This window comes from Acipenser ruthenus, chromosome 18, assembly GCF_902713425.1.
Source record: "Acipenser ruthenus chromosome 18, fAciRut3.2 maternal haplotype, whole genome shotgun sequence".
Lineage (NCBI taxonomy): Eukaryota > Metazoa > Chordata > Actinopteri > Acipenseriformes > Acipenseridae > Acipenser > Acipenser ruthenus.
The window spans coordinates 26,344,549-26,365,933 of record NC_081206.1 but is presented as its reverse complement, the minus strand read 5'-3'; the positions used below and the strand labels follow the sequence as shown (position 1 = coordinate 26,365,933).

Sequence of the window (21,385 nt, the reverse complement as noted above, 5' to 3'; positions counted from 1 at the left end):
GGGCGTCTGCTAAGAAATAAATAATAATAAAGGGGGAACCTTTCAGAACATCAAATCTCTGAATTGCTTTACAGGTTACAGTAAACAGTTCATTTGTAGCTACACGCACGATCTACAAAAATAAAAAGTGTCAAAAACTACTACAACGTCACAATAAAGATTGATATTTTTCTGGAGTTTTATTTAAAATCCAATTACCTTCTAAAGTAGCTTGTAGAAAAATCAAGTGGTGTGGAAAAGTGATATATTTCAGAAGGTGCTGGCTAGCACTGGCACTGGAAGGAATATTAGGCATCGCAACCACATTTACAAGATGCATGTCACATTCAATTTTATGATGGTCACTACAGTTCATAATGGTTTATATATAATAATATTTAATTAGAGTGTCATGCCAAATTGACTTTACAACAGTAATATGTTTATTGCTTGGCATCATTTTAATTCTGATTAATTCTAAATCATCATCTAAATTTATGGTTCCGGTCCAACTGGAACCATGTCTTTTGCTTGATAGTTTTGATAGTTAGTTTTTTTTTTTTTTAATTTGTAGATCATATTGATAGCATAACTATATGTGTCTGTTCAATGTGTCGAACAAATAAACAACATTACACATTGGGTTCTAAAGTGTACAGGTACCTCAAAAGTTATTTTAAAGTGAAACCTATTTAGGTATTCATTTATTTATTTGTGTTACTGAAAAGTGGATGCAATAATGAAACTCATACATATTGGAATGTCAATGCTTTAAGACAAAACAGTTACTGTGAAAAATGACTACACATTTTGTTTAATGGGGCTTGGAAAACTGAAACTTTACCTCATCCCATTTGTCATTCAGCTTTCTTATACGTGTGTGTTATAAGGCTTTCTGCCTGAATGTTTATAGATTAGAAACAGTGGACCGTTTTGTTTTTAGTTTTTCTTTTGTGAGCCTCTTTCCATGTACCAGATAAAGGCATGGGGTACCTGTTGTCCATTCGCACTTTCCCTTATTGTTAAGAATGCCCCTTTATTTAGGTTTTTACAACGTAGTGGAAAATAGGGCACAGTATCACAATCTGAAGAAAAAGATACATAGGGCATCTATAGGGCTTCTGTTTTTCGGTTTTTATTAATTAAAAATTTTCTGTGCTTGTTTTTTAGCTATTTTCAAATTTTATGACAATGTTTTTTTTTGTTTTTTTTTTTCATCATGGGTGTTTTATCGGTTAAAACCGAAAATCAGAAGCCCTATACATCTATCATCAAGAATCCTACCCTACACCCACACAAATCAACATTTCATTATTCTAAAACAAATAATTTATAAAAGTGTCATTGTGTGAGCAATATAAATCCATGTGTTCGAACAACATTTTCAGTAATATAAAGGTATTATATTCTTACAATGTCTTAGATGCAGACAGAATTGGCATATTATAATCTTTATCCTTTAGGTGACCTTCTACAAAATTGAATTGATATAAATTAATATGTACTATCAAAGAAACCACCACTGAGTCAAATAGCTGATTTGAAGTCAAAATGTCACTTAGAGCTCCATTTCCTATCATCCTCCTGCTCACTGGTAAATCCATCTCAATTACATATGTGAGCAGGAGGATGATGGGAAATGTAGTTCTGAGAGGTCCATGCGGGTACATGTGAAGCCATCTTGAGGCAGGGAATGCAATTTAAAAGTTTAAAAAACTGGTCAAAATGTAAAAAAAAAAAATATTAAACAATACACACACCTTACGTAAACAGTTGTAGCAACACACGGGAACATGTAACACAATAAAATAAAAAGGTCCTTATATACTCTCTAAAGCAAGGATAGCTATAACTAGATAAATATGTTTTTGTATTATTGTCAAACGCAATGAATCTTATAAGAAATGGGTTCTTGAGCCTTTTTAAAACCTTTTTTCTGCTTACCCTGCTCAAAGGGTGCACAGCTGAAGCTATGTTAAGTAACAAAGCCACACAAAGACCCACGGCTTGTGTTACTGATATTAAAAAACAACAGATAGCTGCTGTGTCTTGAGATCCACCTCTTTCAGATATTCAAACTCAGCGATACACTGCATGATAACAGCCAATGCAATGCACCGAGATAACAATAAACAATCCTTTAAAAGCTATTTTGTCCCTGTAAGCACAGCCTAAATGATAGAAGTGGACGGGTGCCAACGTGAAGGTTTTGTTTTATTAGAACAAGATACTTTAACTTGAAGGTCACTTCTGTTCAGAAAATACACTTTCCATTTTCTTTGATTTAAAGCGTTTTCGCCTTGTCGTCTGCAATAACAGGCCTTTTTTGTCTGGTACAGAAAAGCAATCAGATTTATATTTGTAATAGACAACAACAAATCCCACGACTTAAACCTTTTAGTGGTTTATGGTGGCATTTTATGGAGAAAGTCAAAGCTAGGACAACCAAAACATTTGTTGTGGTTTTAATTAACTTTCAACAGAGTGGGTTATGCAGTACCTATACGGTACAATTCCAATCAGTAACACATAAACCACTTAAGCCCTTTATTTTAAAAAAAGAAACATATATAACATATTTTGAGAGTTTAATTGGATACCACCAGAAAAACGCAGGTTTTACAACACAGGTATTATTATTATTATTTTTTTAAATAAAGTTTTACAACACAGGTGCTGTATTTTTTTACCTTGTTGCTTACATCCCACACCCTCATCTCATCTCACAGACAGGGGAGAGATTGGAATCTGTAATGGCTGTGTCTCTCTTCTCCCCTTTAAACTCAGCGATCGGCTGCAGCCAATCAATGATATCCGAGTCATGGCACCAACGTAACTGGGTGGCAGCTGGGTGCGAACCGGCGACCATGCACCGCAATCAAGTGTCTAACCCCAATCTAAAAGAGCATTCATGGTTTTAGAGCTTTTACTCTCATCTCACCGAAAGGGGACAGGACAGAATCCATAATGGCAGTGTATCACAAATCACTGCCCATTACACTTTCTAACCTATCAGAAGACTCCTCTGCACGGAACAACACTTTCCAAAACAATGTGACCCTTACAAGTTGGTGACATTGCACAAACCAAAGCCACTAGCAATTTTAATGGCACTGCTGTGTCCCAATCATTTTTATCCTTTTCTTCTGCCTGTTGTTTCATTATTCAGTTCTCAATAGACAATGCTCTATATTATCTCCCGCTCTTCTCGTTTCAATATTAAACAGTACAGGTAATAAAAGATGCCACTTAAGATTTCAATCTGTAATTGAAACAAACTACATATTGCTTTCTAATTTTAGCGTCCACACAATGAGGAGAGCTATCGGTAAGGGTTTGTCATGAGGTCCCCCATGACCTTGTACACAGTGCTGGGAGAATGATTAAAGATTAGGGCAAAATACCATTTCCTTTTATACAGCAAGATAAATGACCCCGTTTGAAACTGTCTGAAATGGCTTATAGCAATTAGAGTGCTATGCAGCAGAAACGGTGTTAATAAACCACTGGAACATTTATTTAGCTAAAGCCCCTTCGGTGAGTGAAAAAACAAAAAAAAACAATGCAATTTGGTGTGGAAAAAGCCTTGTAACTTGATTACAAGGAAATGGTATTGCTGACATCAGGATGGTGACTTAAAGTTAGACCTCACGAAACATGCCCTTAAGACTGCATATTCAGTGTTACCAGAGTGAAAGACTTGCTGGATGAGCTCTCAGGCAGCAGGCTGCATTGCCCATCAAAGTATTGATAGAGGGTTGGTACGACTGAAACAGACCACCACTATTGGTGTATCCTGTTTGCTTTCAGTGTGGGGATTACGAATACACATCAAGAAGTATTGCAGTCTTTTGAGCAAACCTGGAATATCACCACTGATTCTCCTGTAATACAAGCAGTTTTCTTGTCAATCTGTCAAAGTTAAGATTGGACAAGATAACATTGATCAGAAGTGACCCAATCGAAATGCCTTGCTCTAGAGATGATTTTCAGAAAGTCTAAATGAAAGCAGTTTTCCTGAACTCTTTTTGGAAAGGTGGTTTGACGCACTGGCTGAATAGTAAAATGCAAAGACCAAACATTTGGCTTACTTCAAAGCTTAAGGTCATTAGAATCCCCAGGAGACATGCATCACATGTCCCATTAAAAGGCTGCCATTTCTTAAGTTGTATAGAGCATTTAGACTGTATTTTGTATTTATTTTTTGAGACTGCATCATCATATTGTTGATATGGTTTGTCAGGAGACCTTCATTTTCATCTGATTATTGACTTTACTGTCTCAGTTTCACTGGTTGACATGATGACTGTAGGTAGGAAACAAGGGATGACCACTGCAAGGTCCAATGTACATTATTTTACCCTTGTTGTTTCTAATGTACATTTATAAAGCCAATGGTTACTAATGTATTGATGAATTAACCTGAACAGCCTAAAACCTCTGCTTTCTGCACCTACCGAGTGCAGTCATTGCAGAGAGACATTAGAGGAATGTAATAGATAAAAGCCTTTCTGCTTTGTTTGAACTAGTGTAAGCCTAATTTCCAGAGAGCATTAAAGCCAGGCTGGGCAAGAGCCATTGTATCAGTTTCTCTGCATAGCACTGAGCCCAGTGTTCTGATGCATGAAAATTGTTATGTTTCAGAACCTAAATGCATCAAAAAGACCAGAATGAATATGCATTGTTCTTACTTTGGTTTATTGTTTTAACTAAAAACAAAATCTTCAGATAAACACATTGATACTCTTAGCACACACAAGGGAAATGGAGGAACACGAGGAGAGCTAGATAATCTACTCTGAATACTGCATGTCATGTTGGATTGGTGGTGTTTTATTATGCATCTATTGTGTGGGGGACTTAATGCCCAGATTAGAATAGTATAAAATATTAAAACCACGCATTTCCAAGTCAAAAAAGTAAATTATTCAAATGCATTTCTTTCTGCTGTAGTCCATTCTTAATTACCCATGTAGTAGAAAATATAGTCAATCGGTTTAATACTTTATATCTGTTAAATAATTGGTTTTGGACCTTTTTAATATTGCCTTCCTTATCAGTACCTGAATGTCCTGTGTTATTAAAAGAACATTATTACAGCTGGCCTATGTTAAATTACTTTTCCACCAAACAAAGCTTAAGTTACTCACATATGTTCCTTTGAATGGCTAATTATTTTAATCTTAGGGTCAGTAGTGACAGTTTCAGAATTGCAGCTGTCTTTGAGACTTCCAACTAGCACTTTTTAAAACGTTCTCAAGCTGTGTTGTGGAATCTCACACCCGACACCAGGTCCTCATCCGAGTAGGTTCCGACCCGGGTAGAGCATGCCAGTGTGAAAGGGGCTTTGGTTTGCAAATACTCTTGTGCATATCTATGTATTTCTATGTCATTTATAGCCAAAAGAGAATTAATCTGTAATTGAGATGCACAGGACTTTTTTCAGCATAGCTACTTTGTGTCTCCCTCTAACCCAGTGCACACAGTAGGATGCTAATATTTTCTGGCACAGCCTAGCTGATTCTGTCCATTATCCTACAGTACAGCCAAGCTGTAGTGAATATTGTGCATTAATTAACTACATTTGCATAGCCAGTGTGAGCCTCAAGTTTACAAACAGCATTACAATGCAGTGGTCTCAAAATAACTCTCCATCTCCCTGTAACCTGGGGTGATGTTTGTTAAGAGAAGGTATGCGATAAAAACTATTGCATACGTGATCAAAGTGACAATGTTTCAAATGGATTATCTTGGTATCTAGGTGCTGTTCAGGTAGCGATGGTCAGGAAGGGTTTTGCTCAAGGCAAAATCACACAGTCCCAAGATGCTGGTAACCTGTGAAGCCCTTTGTTGCCTCTCTCTGTTGAAACATCAAATCCTTTCAATGTATTTTTGAATTGCTAATGCTTGCAAAGCTGGCCTTGCTGGCAAAAGCATAGCCAGACACTTCTGGAGGACCCATCTAGCTTTGGTTACCAATTAAATCAATTTGGTGGTCTAAGCTTGGTACCTAGAGGACTGTCTTCCGCATCACAAAAGCATAGAACAATCCAGGAATCATTTTGCAGCATTGCCAGACTTTGCTCAAATTAAACCTTGGCCTGGAAGACATGGCAAGTGAGTGAGTTAAGCTTCTCAATCCCACAGAGCACAGGCCCTCAAAGGCTGAGTACATTTGTTTAACACAGTTGGAATGCAGAGCTTCTTCCATACCATGAGCAAAGCAGGCTCTGTAGATAGATAGGCCCCATTTTATTAGTGCCACTAAAATGTTTCCTGTGTTTGTTTGTTTTTTAACAGTTCACAAAAGCCTGTCTGTATCTAAAATAGTTTTGACTTATGACGTTGTAGGCCTTGACCCATTACTGATACCAGACCTTTCATTTTAATTGTATGAGAGCCAGAATTCAACTTACCAAACTGAAAACAATATCAAAAAATGATCTGGTGCATGTCAAATAAAAGTTACACAGCCACAATCTAGGAATTTTAGGTTGGAGGTCAGGTTTCTGAGATATGAATTGAGACCATCTATTCAGGATTTCCTGTCAATTCTTCAGTGAGGAAGCTCAGTACACGCCTATGACAATTTTGTTGTTTTTTTTATGTTGATTCTGCTGCTGCATCTGTTGCAGTTTTGTACTGATTCGTGTTTGAATTCACTATTTGTTTGAATGTTTAAATAGAAGAATATGCACAGTAATGTGAATGCATTTTCTCAAATTGCATATTTTTTCAGTTTAACATTTCACATTAAAAAGAGTGAACTAGTATATAATAAAACAATACTGTATATAATTAAAGACGAATATTGAAATTAGTTGGTCATATATGACTTGTGGGTATGTAATGTTATGAGAGGTCGTCTGATACTAAAAACTGCTACCTTATCAAAAGATTTTACCAAAACAACAAGATCACATAACTTAAAAGCTCAGTTTTCTTTGTATCACAACATTTTTCATTTTTATAAAGAATTTGTTGAACAATCACTCCCTGGATAATCATAATTGACACGTTCACACTTGAAAAAAAAAAAAAAGGTCTGCAAAATATTTATTACAGCAATAACAGGGTTTTGAAGGTTTTTTTTTTTAATTATATTTATTTCCCTGGAGAATAATTCAATCTCACTTTTTTACATGAAGTGATAAACGCTTTGGTTAAAGTGAATCTTCTGCACCTCGAGGGGATCATTCACAAGACAACCCCAAGCCAAACACGACACGATTTCAGCTATCTAAAAAAGTAATTTAACCCCAAGCCGGGTGGGGTCGTATTTTGGCTTGACTTTCTTCATTATTTATCTCTCAGTGGTTTCTTACGATTATTGTATTCTTTGCTTATTTGTGTCGGTTATACACATGTATATCTCCATATATTAATAGGAGCAAAACAGTTCAATATTCTACACGTGAAGTATGGAAGCGATGCTCTCCCTGCCCAAGGGAAGTGAGGGAGTGCTGCTCGCGCGCGACCCCCCCAGCACTACACCTATGCCCCTTATACAATGGACAACCACAAATGATTTGTCATATTATTAGGAAGCCTATCAAAAACATCATTTAAAAAAAACGTGCTACTTTAACCATTTGGTTAGCATTCGCTGTGGTGGTAAAGTAAAAATTAAGTTTTTGCTCAATTACACAATACAAAAAAGGTTCTTAGCCTCTCCATATTGCAAAAGCAAAGAAGTCCCATACAGTAACCATAGAGACACATTGCAAGTGTCTAGTAATATTATATGCATAGCCTGCTTCTTATAAAAATACACACATTTGTTTCTTATACAGAAGTAGTATATTACTATTAATTGGATAATCACTCAATTGGACAATGCATTTGCCTGACTTGGAATAAGAGAACCATTTTCTTAACCAGTACAGCTGTTTTATAAATTCAAATGGAGTGTTTTGACCAACCGATTAATATTACCTTGTCACACACTTACATAAAATAACATTTACCATACTGAGTTCAGATCATAGAACAATTCATATAATATGAACCCAGAAAGATTACATTATGTTTGCACCTCAGTTTAATTTGTAGTAAACCCTTTGCAATTCATCTTAAACCAAAAACATTTGTAACTTTGTTTGTTATGTTTTTCTAGTATACTTACAATGAATGTTATGCTTTAGGTGAAAATGTATTTTTTAATAATGGCACAGCTGTGTTATTTCTACCGAGAAGTGATGTGTCATTAGCTTTGGGCATTTGTTTTTGGAAGCACAGATTTAACTGAGTAGCAAAGTTTTGAACAACCATCGCATTGGATAAAGGTTGATTTAGAAAACAATTCCTGGTATTTATATATACAGTATATACAGTATATATATATATATATATATATATATATATATATATATATATATATATATATATATATATATATACAAGAAAGTGATTGTTTCTCTCAATTTATGACAACCAGACAGCAATGTTCCAACAAGCCTATATTGCCAGTTTTATTTTTTACAAACTCTCCGCACATAAGCATAGTGTGATAAAACAAAAACACCATGTCCAAATGAATGTAGCCTGTGCATCTGTAATTGAATGTGTGCATTAGACTATAACATTATGTGGTGTTCCTTTGAAAGAAGTGTGCAAACATGAATGTCTAGTAGATTTCAAAGTGGATTGAAATAAAAGCACTGTCCTTGTTAATACATCTCAAGAGACACCATTAGCACATTCATATCAAATTTATTTGGCTGATTTTTATTTAATTTAAAAAATACGCTGCAGATTGGGTAATTACGGAGTTAGAATTGGCACATGACTTGTAAGGGCAGCAGTGTGGTGCAGTGGTTAGGGCTCTGGACTCTTGACCGGAGGGTTGTGGGTTCAATTCCTGGTAGGGGACACTGCTGCTGTACCCTTGAGCAAGGTACTTTACCTAAATTGCTCCAGTAAAAACCCAACTGTATAAATGGGTAATTGTATGTAAAAATAATGTGATATCTTGTAACAATTGTAAGTCGACCTGGATAAGGACGTCTGCTAAGAAATAAATAATAAATAATAATGATAAGAGTTCTTATTTCTAAAGATAATGAATAAATAAACATTAGACCTATTACCACGTGCATGTCTCATCATTGGCTCACTACAGTAAGCCCATGACTGCCTAGTGGCAGCCATTTGAACTCCCCATAGCACAATACAGTGTTTGATAGGAAAGCACAAAGATTACACACAGATGTATATGCTTTGAGAAGTTCTGTCTTTGCAGTAAACAAATGACCAGAATCTGCTCATACTTTAGTATTCTGTGATGGGAGGTAGATTGGTCTTCAGTGAGTGACAGCCTCTAAATGCGTTTTTTTGTTTTAAAACCAGTTTCCCATAAATAGAAACTAGACTAATACAATTCCAGCTATACGAGGGTGAAAAAGTGGCATTTTTAATAAAGTTACATATCCTACACTGACATGCTCTAAGGGTTATTAGATACGAGTTCCTTGCTGGTTGTATTGTTTTCTCCATTCTGTATAATATCATTTTGCAGCATTATGAGACTTGGGTATAATTTATTGGGCATACGATAATACCATCTCTGCTTGGAACCTGCATGGCAGGGAGGGTAATTATTTCTCTCTCTCTTAATGCTGTCAATATGCAGTAAATCTATATGCAGGCTGAATTTCTGAATTAGTTTGGTAAGGATCACTGGCTTGGTGTAGTGTGCAAAGCTTATTAGATATTCTGTGCTATGGGGGCTTTGGGGATGATCCACAAATTTAACGTAATCATTAAAGCCTATCCAACATTTGTTTTTCTTCCTTATCACATTTCTTCTTTTCTTTTCATTCTGTAAAGCTGTGAACATCATGTGGCAGCAGCATTCACATTCTGTAGAGTTGTCCCTCTACAGCTTTTTTTGCCAGTCTTTTAATTAAAACAAGTGTGTGTCTGTAATAACTTGTCAGGGAACAAGGCAGTATTTGATCACTGTGTCTCAGCAGATAGCTGGTACAGTTCCTTCATTAGAGGCAGCCCAACCACTGTGTTTCTCTTTCACTGTATTTGTGTCTTATGATCATCCATAGGAAAAGTAAAGCCAAAAGGATGATAAGAAATGCATGCACTCTCAGGCTGCCTAGCTTTCTAGTCATGAGATGTTGCAGTCACTGTGAGTTATACTCAGGTTTAAGAACTTCTTGGTATTGGTTTTGATAATAAAGTTATTCAAAACTATGTATTTCTTGTCATGCTTCTGCATCTAATTGGTATGGCTCCATACAGTTTACTACAGATACTTGAGGGTATTAAAGTGTGCTTCTTTCTTGTACGCTGGTACTATATATTTTACAGATTTCATCTTTGTGCAAAACATTATCATGTATCCGATCGAGGACGGGAGCTTCAAAGGGGCGGCGCACAATTGGCCGAGCATCGCCCGGGGGGAGGGAGAGATAGGTCGGTCAGGGTGTCCTCGGTTCACCGCGCACCAGCAACCCCTGCAGTCTGGCGGGGCGCCTGCGGGCTTGCCTGTAGCTGCCCGAGAGCTGCGTTGTCCTCCGACGCTGTAGCTCTTGGGTGGCTGCATGGTGAGTCCGCAGTGTGAAAAAAAGTGGTCGGCTTGAAGGCACACGCTTCGGAGGACAGCGTGTGTTCGTCTTCGCCCTCCCGAGTCAGCGCAGGGGTGGTAGCGGTGAGCTGACCGTAATAAATAATTGGCCATTCCAAATTGGGAGAAAATAATAAAAATAATTGGCAACGACTAAATTAAAAAAAAAAAAAAAAACTTTATTATGTATTCCATTTTTAAAATTCAAGCCCACACATAATGGGGTTGATATAAATGGCACTGCCACTGCTGCTTTCAAAGACTAATGTAGCAATGACCTACACAGTCATAGGACCTTGTCAGCTAATGAGAACATATAACTACAGGCTGAGATATATATAAAAAAAGAAAACTGAACGGGTTAGTGATAAGAAAACCAGACCCAGCCCGTTTTTTAATTGATAACTCGTGTGCTTCAACATAACTGAATCCCTGCCAGACTGCAGGTTACATAGCCTTCCAAGTCTCAGCAACAAGAAGGGTAGATGTCACTTTGTAGTCCAATGGTGACAGTTTAATTTTAGAATTCCAAGGACTGCCAACTACAGAAATCAATTGAAATGTCCATTTGGCTCAAGCAGTGTCTCACGTTTGACAAAATTATGATAGGGCCAATGGAGTATTCTTGTAATTAGGTTGGGATTTAATAAGGAAGTAGCACCATTTTATTTGAGGAAAATAAGATAAAATATGTAATTAATAATGTTACTAATGTACAATACGATTATTAAACTTCTTTATTTCTAAAAAAAAAAAAAACAACTAAACTGCAGGCTTATAAGCAGAACTGGTTTGGACACATAACTCCAATCATGGTCAACTGCAACACTGTAGAGCCTTCATCGTTAGACACCATCACTTAAATATAGTTCCATTATTCTGATAGCTTTAATATTTAATTGGGTGACATTTGTCATCCTTCTGTAATTTACATGTGCAAGAAGGTGGTCATGCCCTGTCAAAAATAATAATAAAAAGAGAAGAATAATGATGCTGAGTCTATTTAAAACTTTGGGATTAGAATTCATTCAACTATTGGGAAGAAGCACTTGTCATAACAGGATACTAATTACTTGAGCAAATGTTTCCCGGAGGCTTGTTTTTTTTTTTTTTTTTTTTTTGTAAATACTGTAAACTTAGCATGGGAATTGTATCTGTGTTATATTTTAAATGAAATGGAAAATAGTTAAATTAATTTCTATTATTTCTTTCCATTAATTAATTTCCATATTTCTAGTAAAACAGCAGACCACTATTGTAGTATAGGAAAAGTAATTCCACCCAAAACAGTAAACAACATGTTGTTGTTGTTGTTGTTGTTTTTGTTTGTTTTGTTTTTTTCACAACAAGATGATGAAACTATTTAATTAGCTATCCTACGACAGTCTTTCTGTAAAGATACTGAAAGAGTTTACAAATTCGTACAAATAAATAAAAAGCAAAAAGCCAGTAATTTTGATGGTGACAGCCATTTTCACACTTTGTAAGCTATACACAAAGCACCTGTCGACCTTATAAATGTATAATGCTGCGTTTGCATTTTTCAGCAAATTTGAAAGTGCCAGAATCATCTTTCTGGTCCAAGTGTACTGGAAATGCAAGCCATGCTGAAAAAACTGAATTTAATTAAATCTAGAGTATTTGTAATTTAACAATCACCGTTTCCCCAACACAATTTACCATATAGTCACTCTTACATAACATCGGTAGGTCTTTCCTACATTTTTGAAAATTTTGTATGAAATCAATAAACCCAAATCGAGATTTCTTAAGATGTTTGAGCATTAAATAATATGGAATTTCTCAAAGCCCCAAAATAAATTGAAAGGATTTTGGTGGATTTGCTTATCAGTCGGACACCATGAAGTATTACATTTCCAGAGCTTTGGAAAGCACATTGAAGCTAGTTCAATATTAAAGTTCTCCCTCACTGTCAGGCCAGTTTGAGCAATGAAGAGATTAATCCCTTAGTAACAGATGGATGTTAAAGGCTTAAGCGTGGCAGAAACAAGTTTTCACATTGTTATTGCATGGATTAGTCAGTTTCCCCAGAACAAAACCCATCTTGTTGGTTGCTATCATAGCCAACGTGGCAAAGGTCACAAAATGGCTTATGACAATAAAACTAATAAAATCCGTCATTCACTTTATTAAACATTCTAAAGGAAAGCCGCCATGTTGGTTGCCCCCACGTTTGTCGAGAGATTACCATTTTCAGAGTAAGTTCATTTGTAATTCACTATAATTCAGTTTATCTTTTGAATAATAGTGAATTACACGTTCAGTATCCTGATGGACATCTACACTACCCCCCTTTTAGTTAGGCAAATACTTTTGCCATTCAAATGAATAATATAGTTTATGTTTACTGGACTTTTTTTTTGTAGAAAAATAAAATAAAAACGATGCAATACCAAAAACATACCCAAAGTTTGGGAAGTTATTGCTCAATGTGCTGGGCAGCTGGAGAACAGTATTTTATCACGCCGACAAATTTATGAGTCCTTGTTCTTATTTGCAGTGTGAACTTCATCATTCTGTGCGTTATTTATAATTCCATAAAGCTGTTCTATGACAGTACTTATTTTACCTTCATCCTAATCTGCTCCTATAAAGACATGCCAGCGTACTGCAGTGAAAAATGATGGGACTGTTTGCTGAGCACACACCAAGTAAGAGAAAACAGGAATAAATCAGAAGTGTGGGCTACTGAGGTGAGGAGATAATCTTCAAATGTGCGACAATCAAGCTTTTCCTTTCAATAGAGATGATCTATAGTAATGAAAATCCATGCAAACGATCAGGAGGAGAAGATTGAAGTGGTGAATAATTTGAGCAAGGAACCTGAATTGGACAAACAATTTATCTACGATAAAATTATCAGTTACTTTATTTTATTTTATGAACACACATGGCGTTTAATCCAGTTTATTTACCAATTAAAATATGTTTAATTCATTGTAGTTCTGTTTTAACTAGTGCTGGAGTGAGTGCTTTTTATATTATCAAAAATACGCACTATTTTTAGGGGAAAAAACAACCAAAAAAACAATTATACCTGCTGCTATCCTTTTAGAACAATATGATTAGAAATTATTCTAAAACATTTGTTATATGTTTTAAATGCCAATATACTATTACTTTCAAATTGGAGCCATCCATAAACGAAAAGGATCACGAAACCAGCAGTCATTTAATTACAAGCTATTATACATACTAGGTTGTACATTACAGCAGCATTTCGTTTTCACAAAATCTTTTCTATAATAAAATGTCAAACAGCACGCAATGGAGAAATAGAGGGAAAGTAAAACTGGCATTTTCTTTAAATGTCACTGAAGGTTTTTAAGAAAAGCTTCAGTAAACAAGAAAGCCATTTATTATAAGACAGAAGTTACAAGTAGAACTAAGTAAAGTAAATGGAGTCCCATGGAGTAAACTGTGTAAATAGAAAAATGCACATATACTGGCCTGAATCAATAGCTCCAATATTTTTGGGAGGGTGTATTAAACCAGAAGTATTAGTTTCTAATACCATGTGGAAACTTGGTCAGCTTGACATTTCATTCCCATGGTTATATAGTGAGAAAAAGAAACATTTGCTGACAGAACTTTGCATGGTGCAGCAGAATACAAATTATTTTGCATCAAAGAAATGGGTGGTTGAATAGTACCTAAAATGTTCGGTTGAACATTTTATTTTTGCAATCCAGTCCATACACCACATAGTCTTTTTGTTTTCTTCTTCATCTAATAGGACACTAGTTGGGTGCCCCTCTTCCTGGTTTCCATCCAGAAATTTTAATTGTATCACCGGCACCCTTTCATAAAAACATTTAAAACAATTCTGATAACTATAATACCGTATATACCTACAACTGTATGAACCTCAACATGAACCACCACTGACACTCTATGTATTCATTCTTTAATAGACGCTAGAAATACCCTAATGGTGCTGGCTGTACTATGCCATTATTGTCTCTCCCTTCTGGGCTCGTTGAGTTAAATTCTCAGCAGTCTGTTGTATAGACTGGTAGGAGTGTGTGAATATGTTCTTCAGTCATTTCAGTCAAAAGCAGTTTAAGAAACTCCCCATTATTGACTATCATATGAGAGATTCCGTCCACTCTACTACCCCCATGACCCTTTTCCTTAACACACCACATATAAATCCTTTGCAGTGAATGGCTCTTAAAGGTCAAGAGAAGCAACTATTGAAAATTATTAATGTATCCCATTACCACAGTCATCTTGTATCAAGGTGCACACACTGCTTTAAAAATCCTGCATTTGTCAGTTCTAGGGGATAACTCTGGGTCTCTTACTCCATATAGAGCATAAAAAGTCAACTTGGCCACTGTTAAAAAATAACATTCATCACATCGTATATATATATATATATATATATATATATATATATATATATATATACACACACACACAGTTTAATCATAGTTCTTATTTTCTGTCACCACACAGACTACAGATGACATTGTTTCCTCTGCGGAGTGCTCCAGCGATGATGAGGACCTTGATGAGTGTGACACAGGTCATCCAGGTGGGATAGGTTGGTTTACTTTTGCTTGCTTTGTTTTATTTTATTTTAATTTGCAGCAAAGCATATTATCCTTAAAGCATCGGCTCCCATGGACCCACATATTAAGTGTATATATATATATATATATATATATATATATATATATATATATATATATATATATATATACACACGCACACACACATTATTTATGCAATACTTAAAATAAATCAAACTGTTATATACTTCTGGTCTAGCAATTGATGAATTTTAAACACATTATAAATTGTAATTTTTGTATGTGCTCCTCTGGGGGTTCCTTTTCAAGGGTGCATTACAAATTTAAAGTAGGATAATGAACTGTTAACAGTTTTAATCCCACTTATTGGTGTGCAAACATATAATAAAGCTACACTTGTCCATGGGATTCATAAAGTGGTTAACATGATAATATATTGATACTAATTTTGTTCTCTCAGCATTGCAATGAGAGCTAAACATCTTTAAGCACACAAAGTACAAAATTAGTATTAAACGATATTATGTTTTCTGCATTGATGCTTCAAAATGTATCGTATTTGAAGATTTTTTTTGCCATGTGGTATTGACTTGCATTTTTGACCGAAGATACATTTTGATTTTTTTTTTTTTTTAATTAATTTTTTTATTGCTTTTGGCAAAATTATGATGTGATATCTAGCAGGATAACTGCAATTGATCTAGTTACTGTTGTAAGTTTTTTAAAGGCTTGTCTTAAGTTAAACATTTTAATAGAGAACAGATATCATCGAATTTCTGTGTACAAAGTTTTTTATATTTTTTTTGTTCGTAGAATTTAAGGTAAAAGTGTAACATTACTGTTAATTTTGAAATGAAAATATGAAGTGTATAATGTATAGACAAATATAGGTTTTAAATGCTTACTCTGAGATTACACTTTTTTTGGCAGAACTTGGGTTCTTTTAGGCTGATATAGTTATTAACAACTGAGCATCCAATCAAGTCACTATAAGGTATAGAAAATGGGCTTTTTATTTCCTGGCATCTGATTGGCTAATGCCCTTGGCAGGGTAACTTGACATTAACTTTCAATAGATGACCAGGAAATAAAAAGTACCGGCATAAATGCCTTTTCACCTGGACAGATATCCTTGAGCCACCTAATGTTCAAGTTTTAAACCACAAAACTCTTTTTTCGTAACAGTTGCCCATTTTCTAAGCGCAATAAAACCCTCCTCGGTGGGCGGTATTGGGAAATACAGGGCCTTCCTGGGGCTATACACCCTTGGGCGGTCTGGTCTTATTGCATACTTAAATGATTTAAGCACCACATAGATCTAACAAAGTAATCCTAGCTACAGTATGTCACTTTATAAAGGATAAACCTTTTGTAAATGTAAACACGAATGCATTATTATAAGGTGTTTATCTTGACCTAGCTTCAAAGGTGGTGCTGTAATAGAGACATTTAAAAACATTTTGCAAGTGTACAATGAGCAATTGATTTTGACTCATTTATATGCATATTTAAACAGTTTTAATAATAAACAGTTTTACTAAGTTTTCAAGGAAAGTTTATGTAAGGTTATCAATGGTAAGTATGAGGTGGTAGAGCTTTTTCTACAACGTTTATTGAAGTGTAAGAATGGTAAATAACTAAACTGAATGTGGGTCACTCGTTAGCTGGCTAGCAGCTTGAAAGTATGTTTCTAAACTTCGACTTGCAGTAACATGATTGGTTGCTTGTAAGAGTTCTGGTTGTGATTACCTGGACGTGAAATGCCAACCCCGAGTTCTTCCAAATAAAGGTTTAGGGTAAGATACTATTTAAAAATAAGTTAAATTTATGTCCTAATGCCCCCTGAGTTATATATAGTATAAAAAAGACAGATATCAACAGGCCCCTATCATCCAATCACACGTTTACACAGAAATTCATGCCCTCATTCTAACCCCAGCATCAGCTGACGTGGACAGTTGCATGATATGTTGTTTCTTTGGTAAAGCACGAGTGGGATTTTTCTTTTTTTTTTTTTTTACTTTTTAGTTTTCTGAGTTTCATTTTTAAGTTGATATCCTCATCTGCCAGTTAGCCAAAATGATACATTTCTGTCGTTTCACCTCATCTTGTGCCGCATGAATTTTTTGGTGGTTAAGAAACATTTTTTTTCCCTTTTACTTTATTTAAAACATTCCCATTTTTGATTAACAAAGCAAATAAAGGCAACAAAATCTTTTCTTGCCATCACTTTTTTGCCTCACGTGGGCTACCCCAATCTGTCTGAAGAAAGTTGTGTGTGAAAGAATGATTTTTTTCTCCTTTCCTCTTCCCCTTTCCACTCTTTCAAGCCGTTCTGCATATCATTTTTTTTTTTATGCAGATGGCATAAAAAGAATTTTATTGCCACAAAGTATATCTGTTTTTCTATTTTATTTGTTGATCTTAAAGTCATTTGTGGCATGCAATAGTTGTAGCTGATTAACTAACTAAAATCAAGTTCAAAGTGAACTCCATTTACAATGCACGGGCTTTGCTGCGACCATTGTGTGTGTACCTCATAGCTACGCATTTAGGCTAACCCAGCCAGCCTGTAGTGTTTAGTTCAGTAACGTCTTAGAAGTAGCAGTAAGAAACTACTGCTGCGTTCTCTTTCTGCAGCAATGTCTGTACGTCTGTCCATGTCTTGCAGTGTACTGTTCTTGTGTTGTCATGTGATTCTGTTCTCTGTTTGTAAAACTCTGTTCTATTTCCCCTTGCCCCTAAAGGAATTCCATAAAAGGGCAATATCTGAACCCTCGTTAACATTTAAGCATTTAGCAATAACAGATATCAAGGGACATGAACCTGGCACTTGTGCAGTACAGACTTTTCATTTTGGTTTTATTAAGAAATAAAGTTTATCCTCTCTCCATGGTCTACATTAATTACTGAGGAAAAAGACTCCTTTTAGCAAGAGGGTATCATGATGGCTTGTTACATATGTGCATGACTAAAAAAAACAAACTGTTTATGATATTTTTTGTTTTCTTTCAGGGTGTTCTATATGCAACCTAATGTATCATAACAAATAACAGGAAGATAATAATAGATGGCAGGCAGTGTATTATAATACTGTATAATTCCTTCATTCAAGGTGATCTGGTGGAGAAATAAGATAACAAGAGACAGCTTGGTTTATTAATTCCTTAACAGATCCCTGAGATGGAATTACAGCATTAAACACACACACACACACACACATATATATATATATATATATATATATATATATATATATATATATATATATATATATATATATAGATAGATAGATAGATAGATAGATATATTAATTTTAAAGTTCAGATTCATATTTAAAATAATTTTGTTACATAGCAGGGGGAGAAATATCTATTTCAATTATTAGAGATACTAGTGTTTATAAATATGTAAATATATGACACACCATTAAATCTTGAGTTATGGCTAGCCTTTACGTGAGGAGTCCTGAGCACGCTAATATCTGATTTTAAAATTATTATTAAAGAAGCACAATTTCAGATTTAACACTTCAGTGAGAAAGTAAATACGTCTCACCTTTCATTTCAGTTGAAATGGAGAAAAGTAATAACAGACTCAAATCATATCCGTTTGTTCTCTCAGGTTTCATTTTTATCACCTATAATGAAATCATCAGAAAGAAATGAGTAACATCAACCCCTGAGGCCAAACCTTGCAGTAATTGCCTAGAACCAGATACAAATATTGCTTTGATTACAATCAGATATAACCAAGTGTTATATACAAAGCTGTTTCTTTTAACAAGACAGATCTGAACAGAAGCAGGTGATCTGTAAATTAGCTAGGAAAGTAATCATTGGACAGTTTTTATGTTGAATGTGTTCTATTTTTTTATTTAAATCCATCCTTACTGTTTATAAAATTATACTTTTTACTAAACCAGTTACATAAAAAAATCAAAATCGGCTGTATGCCGTGCAGATTTTTTCTATATTAAAATAGACAAGACAACAACAGATACTGTAAAGAAAAGTGAAGCCTAAACAGATTAAACAGCCAGTAAATCTACCTATTAGAGTGTTCTCTCAAATAAAATGAATGGTTTCCATGTTGCAAGAGTTGGTTTGTAAGGACTGTTTATAAAGGTCTCTCAATATAAGATGTTGTCATCCCTCCCTGGACTCACTGTCATATTTGAACAAATCTTAATACAGTTCAGGGTTATTTAGCCGACACATCTAGTTTGCTAAGATATGATTTCTTCAGCCAGCTTTAAACTCTTTATCATAGAAACGTCATTGTTGTGCAGCAAATTGACTGCCAAAAACGGTTTCACTGTGATAGCTAAAAATGTCAATATAAAAAAAAGCCTGGGGAGTTTCTGAAATAAATAAATCAAAAAGACATATCTCAACCATGTCTAATAAGATAGAAACGTTGTACAGAGCTAGATGTAAAAAAAAAAAAAAAAAAGATCGGTTTATGACATACTGCGGGAGCCAATTAAAGATCATTCTCATTTTTATATGAGAATCTATACAAGTGCCCTGCCATCGCCAGCTCTGGAAACACGAACCAATGGCCAGCATAACAGGTTCTGTAGAGGCTGGGCTACAGCAGGCGCGTGGCCCAACAGAAACCCCTGCTCACCCATGCAAATGACCAGTGCAGAAAACACTGCCTTTTTATTATCTTACTTACAAAATCGTAAAATGTTGAAAATAGTGAATTAGTAAAGGTTCATTATACTGTGAAGTATTATACATGACAATTTACTGACAATTTGAATGGGCTATCCGTCAATTGTCAAATCATGAAATAATGGTAACGAGCACTGGATAGAAGGTATACCTGTGCAGTGCTCTGGCTTTTCTGTTCCGAACCACATCATGTATTGTTATTGCTGTGTTACCTGTTTGACAATGTGGGCAATAATCCTATATCAGTGCACTATAGCGGCCATTTTGAAAACAGCTTTGAAACATACTTTAAAGTTATAAGTATATAAGTGTTCAAACACACATCATTATCTCACAGCTAAGTCATTGTTAGAATCAACTGCCTTTCTTTATATATATCTATAGATAGATAGATAGATAGATAGATAAATAGATAGATAGATAGATAGCTATACTGTGTAAAAAATTATGAGTGAGGTCGAAGAGGTCAGTCTAACAAGTACAAATAAATCTGATATTTTCAGCTGGGCCATGGCATATTAGATTGATACAACGCTTCCATTGAGTTGCCTTAAAATAACTTATCAGTTTTTTTCCCCGTATGCATCACCTTCATCATCAAAGCAATCTAATTTCAGACAGCCGGACACATTGCTGAGAAGTAAATGTATCAAGTACTGTAAATACAAATTTCCTCAATCTCATGTTGTCTCTGGTGCTGTCTGTTTCTATCTATGTTAGCAAATATGTCAGACGTGTTTTACTCTGTTAAACTCTGTTTAAATGCTAGATTTTAAATGTTGCCCTTTTAAAATCTGTTAAATACTTCCCTTTTCCGTTAAATAAATATTATGAACTTGACAGTCAGCTTGCAAATAAAACTGATACATACAAACATATTGGACAGACAGACAAAAGACTAGCTATGAAAATGTAGGGGGTTTAGAGTTGCACTTCAATGAGTCAAAGTTATATTTTGTGTGAGGTTAATTGGGTTTTAGGAACTACCGATCCATATGGAGCATTACATTTAATTAATCATAGTACCAAGAATAACACTGCATTACAATAAAATCATAGATTATTAACATTGAATACAATTTCGCAAATCACTTTTCAAAAGGTTAGCTCTTAATGAGCTGTTATAATGAGCTCCTGATTTCAAAGACCGCAGTGTTCTTTTCCCTCTAGCGAGAGTAATAAGAATATACTTTTCATTAGGTTGTTTATGGGGTATAGAATCACAGGGTCACATGTATTAAATGAATTCCTTAAATACAAGAAAGCTGAAAATAAAAGTTTTACTTAACAAAGAAGCAAAAATAGATATAAAGTCAACTATCACACAACACATGTACTCGTATAACTTCATTCAGTAACCAACTGTAGATGACACTAAAGGTTATTATTTCACATGCAGTGGGTACAAGTAAAGCTGGCATCCAATGTTCTGCCTCAAGCACTTGCCTTTGTGATGCTTTTGTGGAAACTATGTTTAAATTACACTATGCAAAAGGATTTAATGTGCTTCCTGGTTAAAAGTAAATTACCTATTGTACAAAAGGCTAAATGTTTTTTAAAGGAATGCACATGTTTATATGGTAGGT

At 35.0% G+C, this 21,385-nt stretch overlaps 1 protein-coding gene across 39 annotated transcripts in view; it reads left to right on the top strand.

Annotated features, from left to right (window-relative positions):
* The window catches only part of LOC117417766 (neurexin-3), a 299,691-nt gene that overhangs the window by 271,623 nt on the left and 6,683 nt on the right, over positions 1-21,385 (top strand). For 28 of the 39 annotated variants that reach the window (XR_009307699.1, XM_058991756.1, XM_058991743.1 and 25 more), the window contains one exon: positions 15,041-15,128. Coding sequence is in view for 36 of the 39 variants with exons in the window: in XM_058991756.1 (XP_058847739.1) it covers positions 15,041-15,128 (88 nt within the window). In the remaining 3 variants the exon portion in view is untranslated. The remainder of the gene's footprint in view (positions 1-15,040; positions 15,129-21,385) is intronic. The other 11 variants (XR_009307701.1, XR_009307700.1, XM_058991760.1 and 8 more) reach the window with 1 other exon arrangement.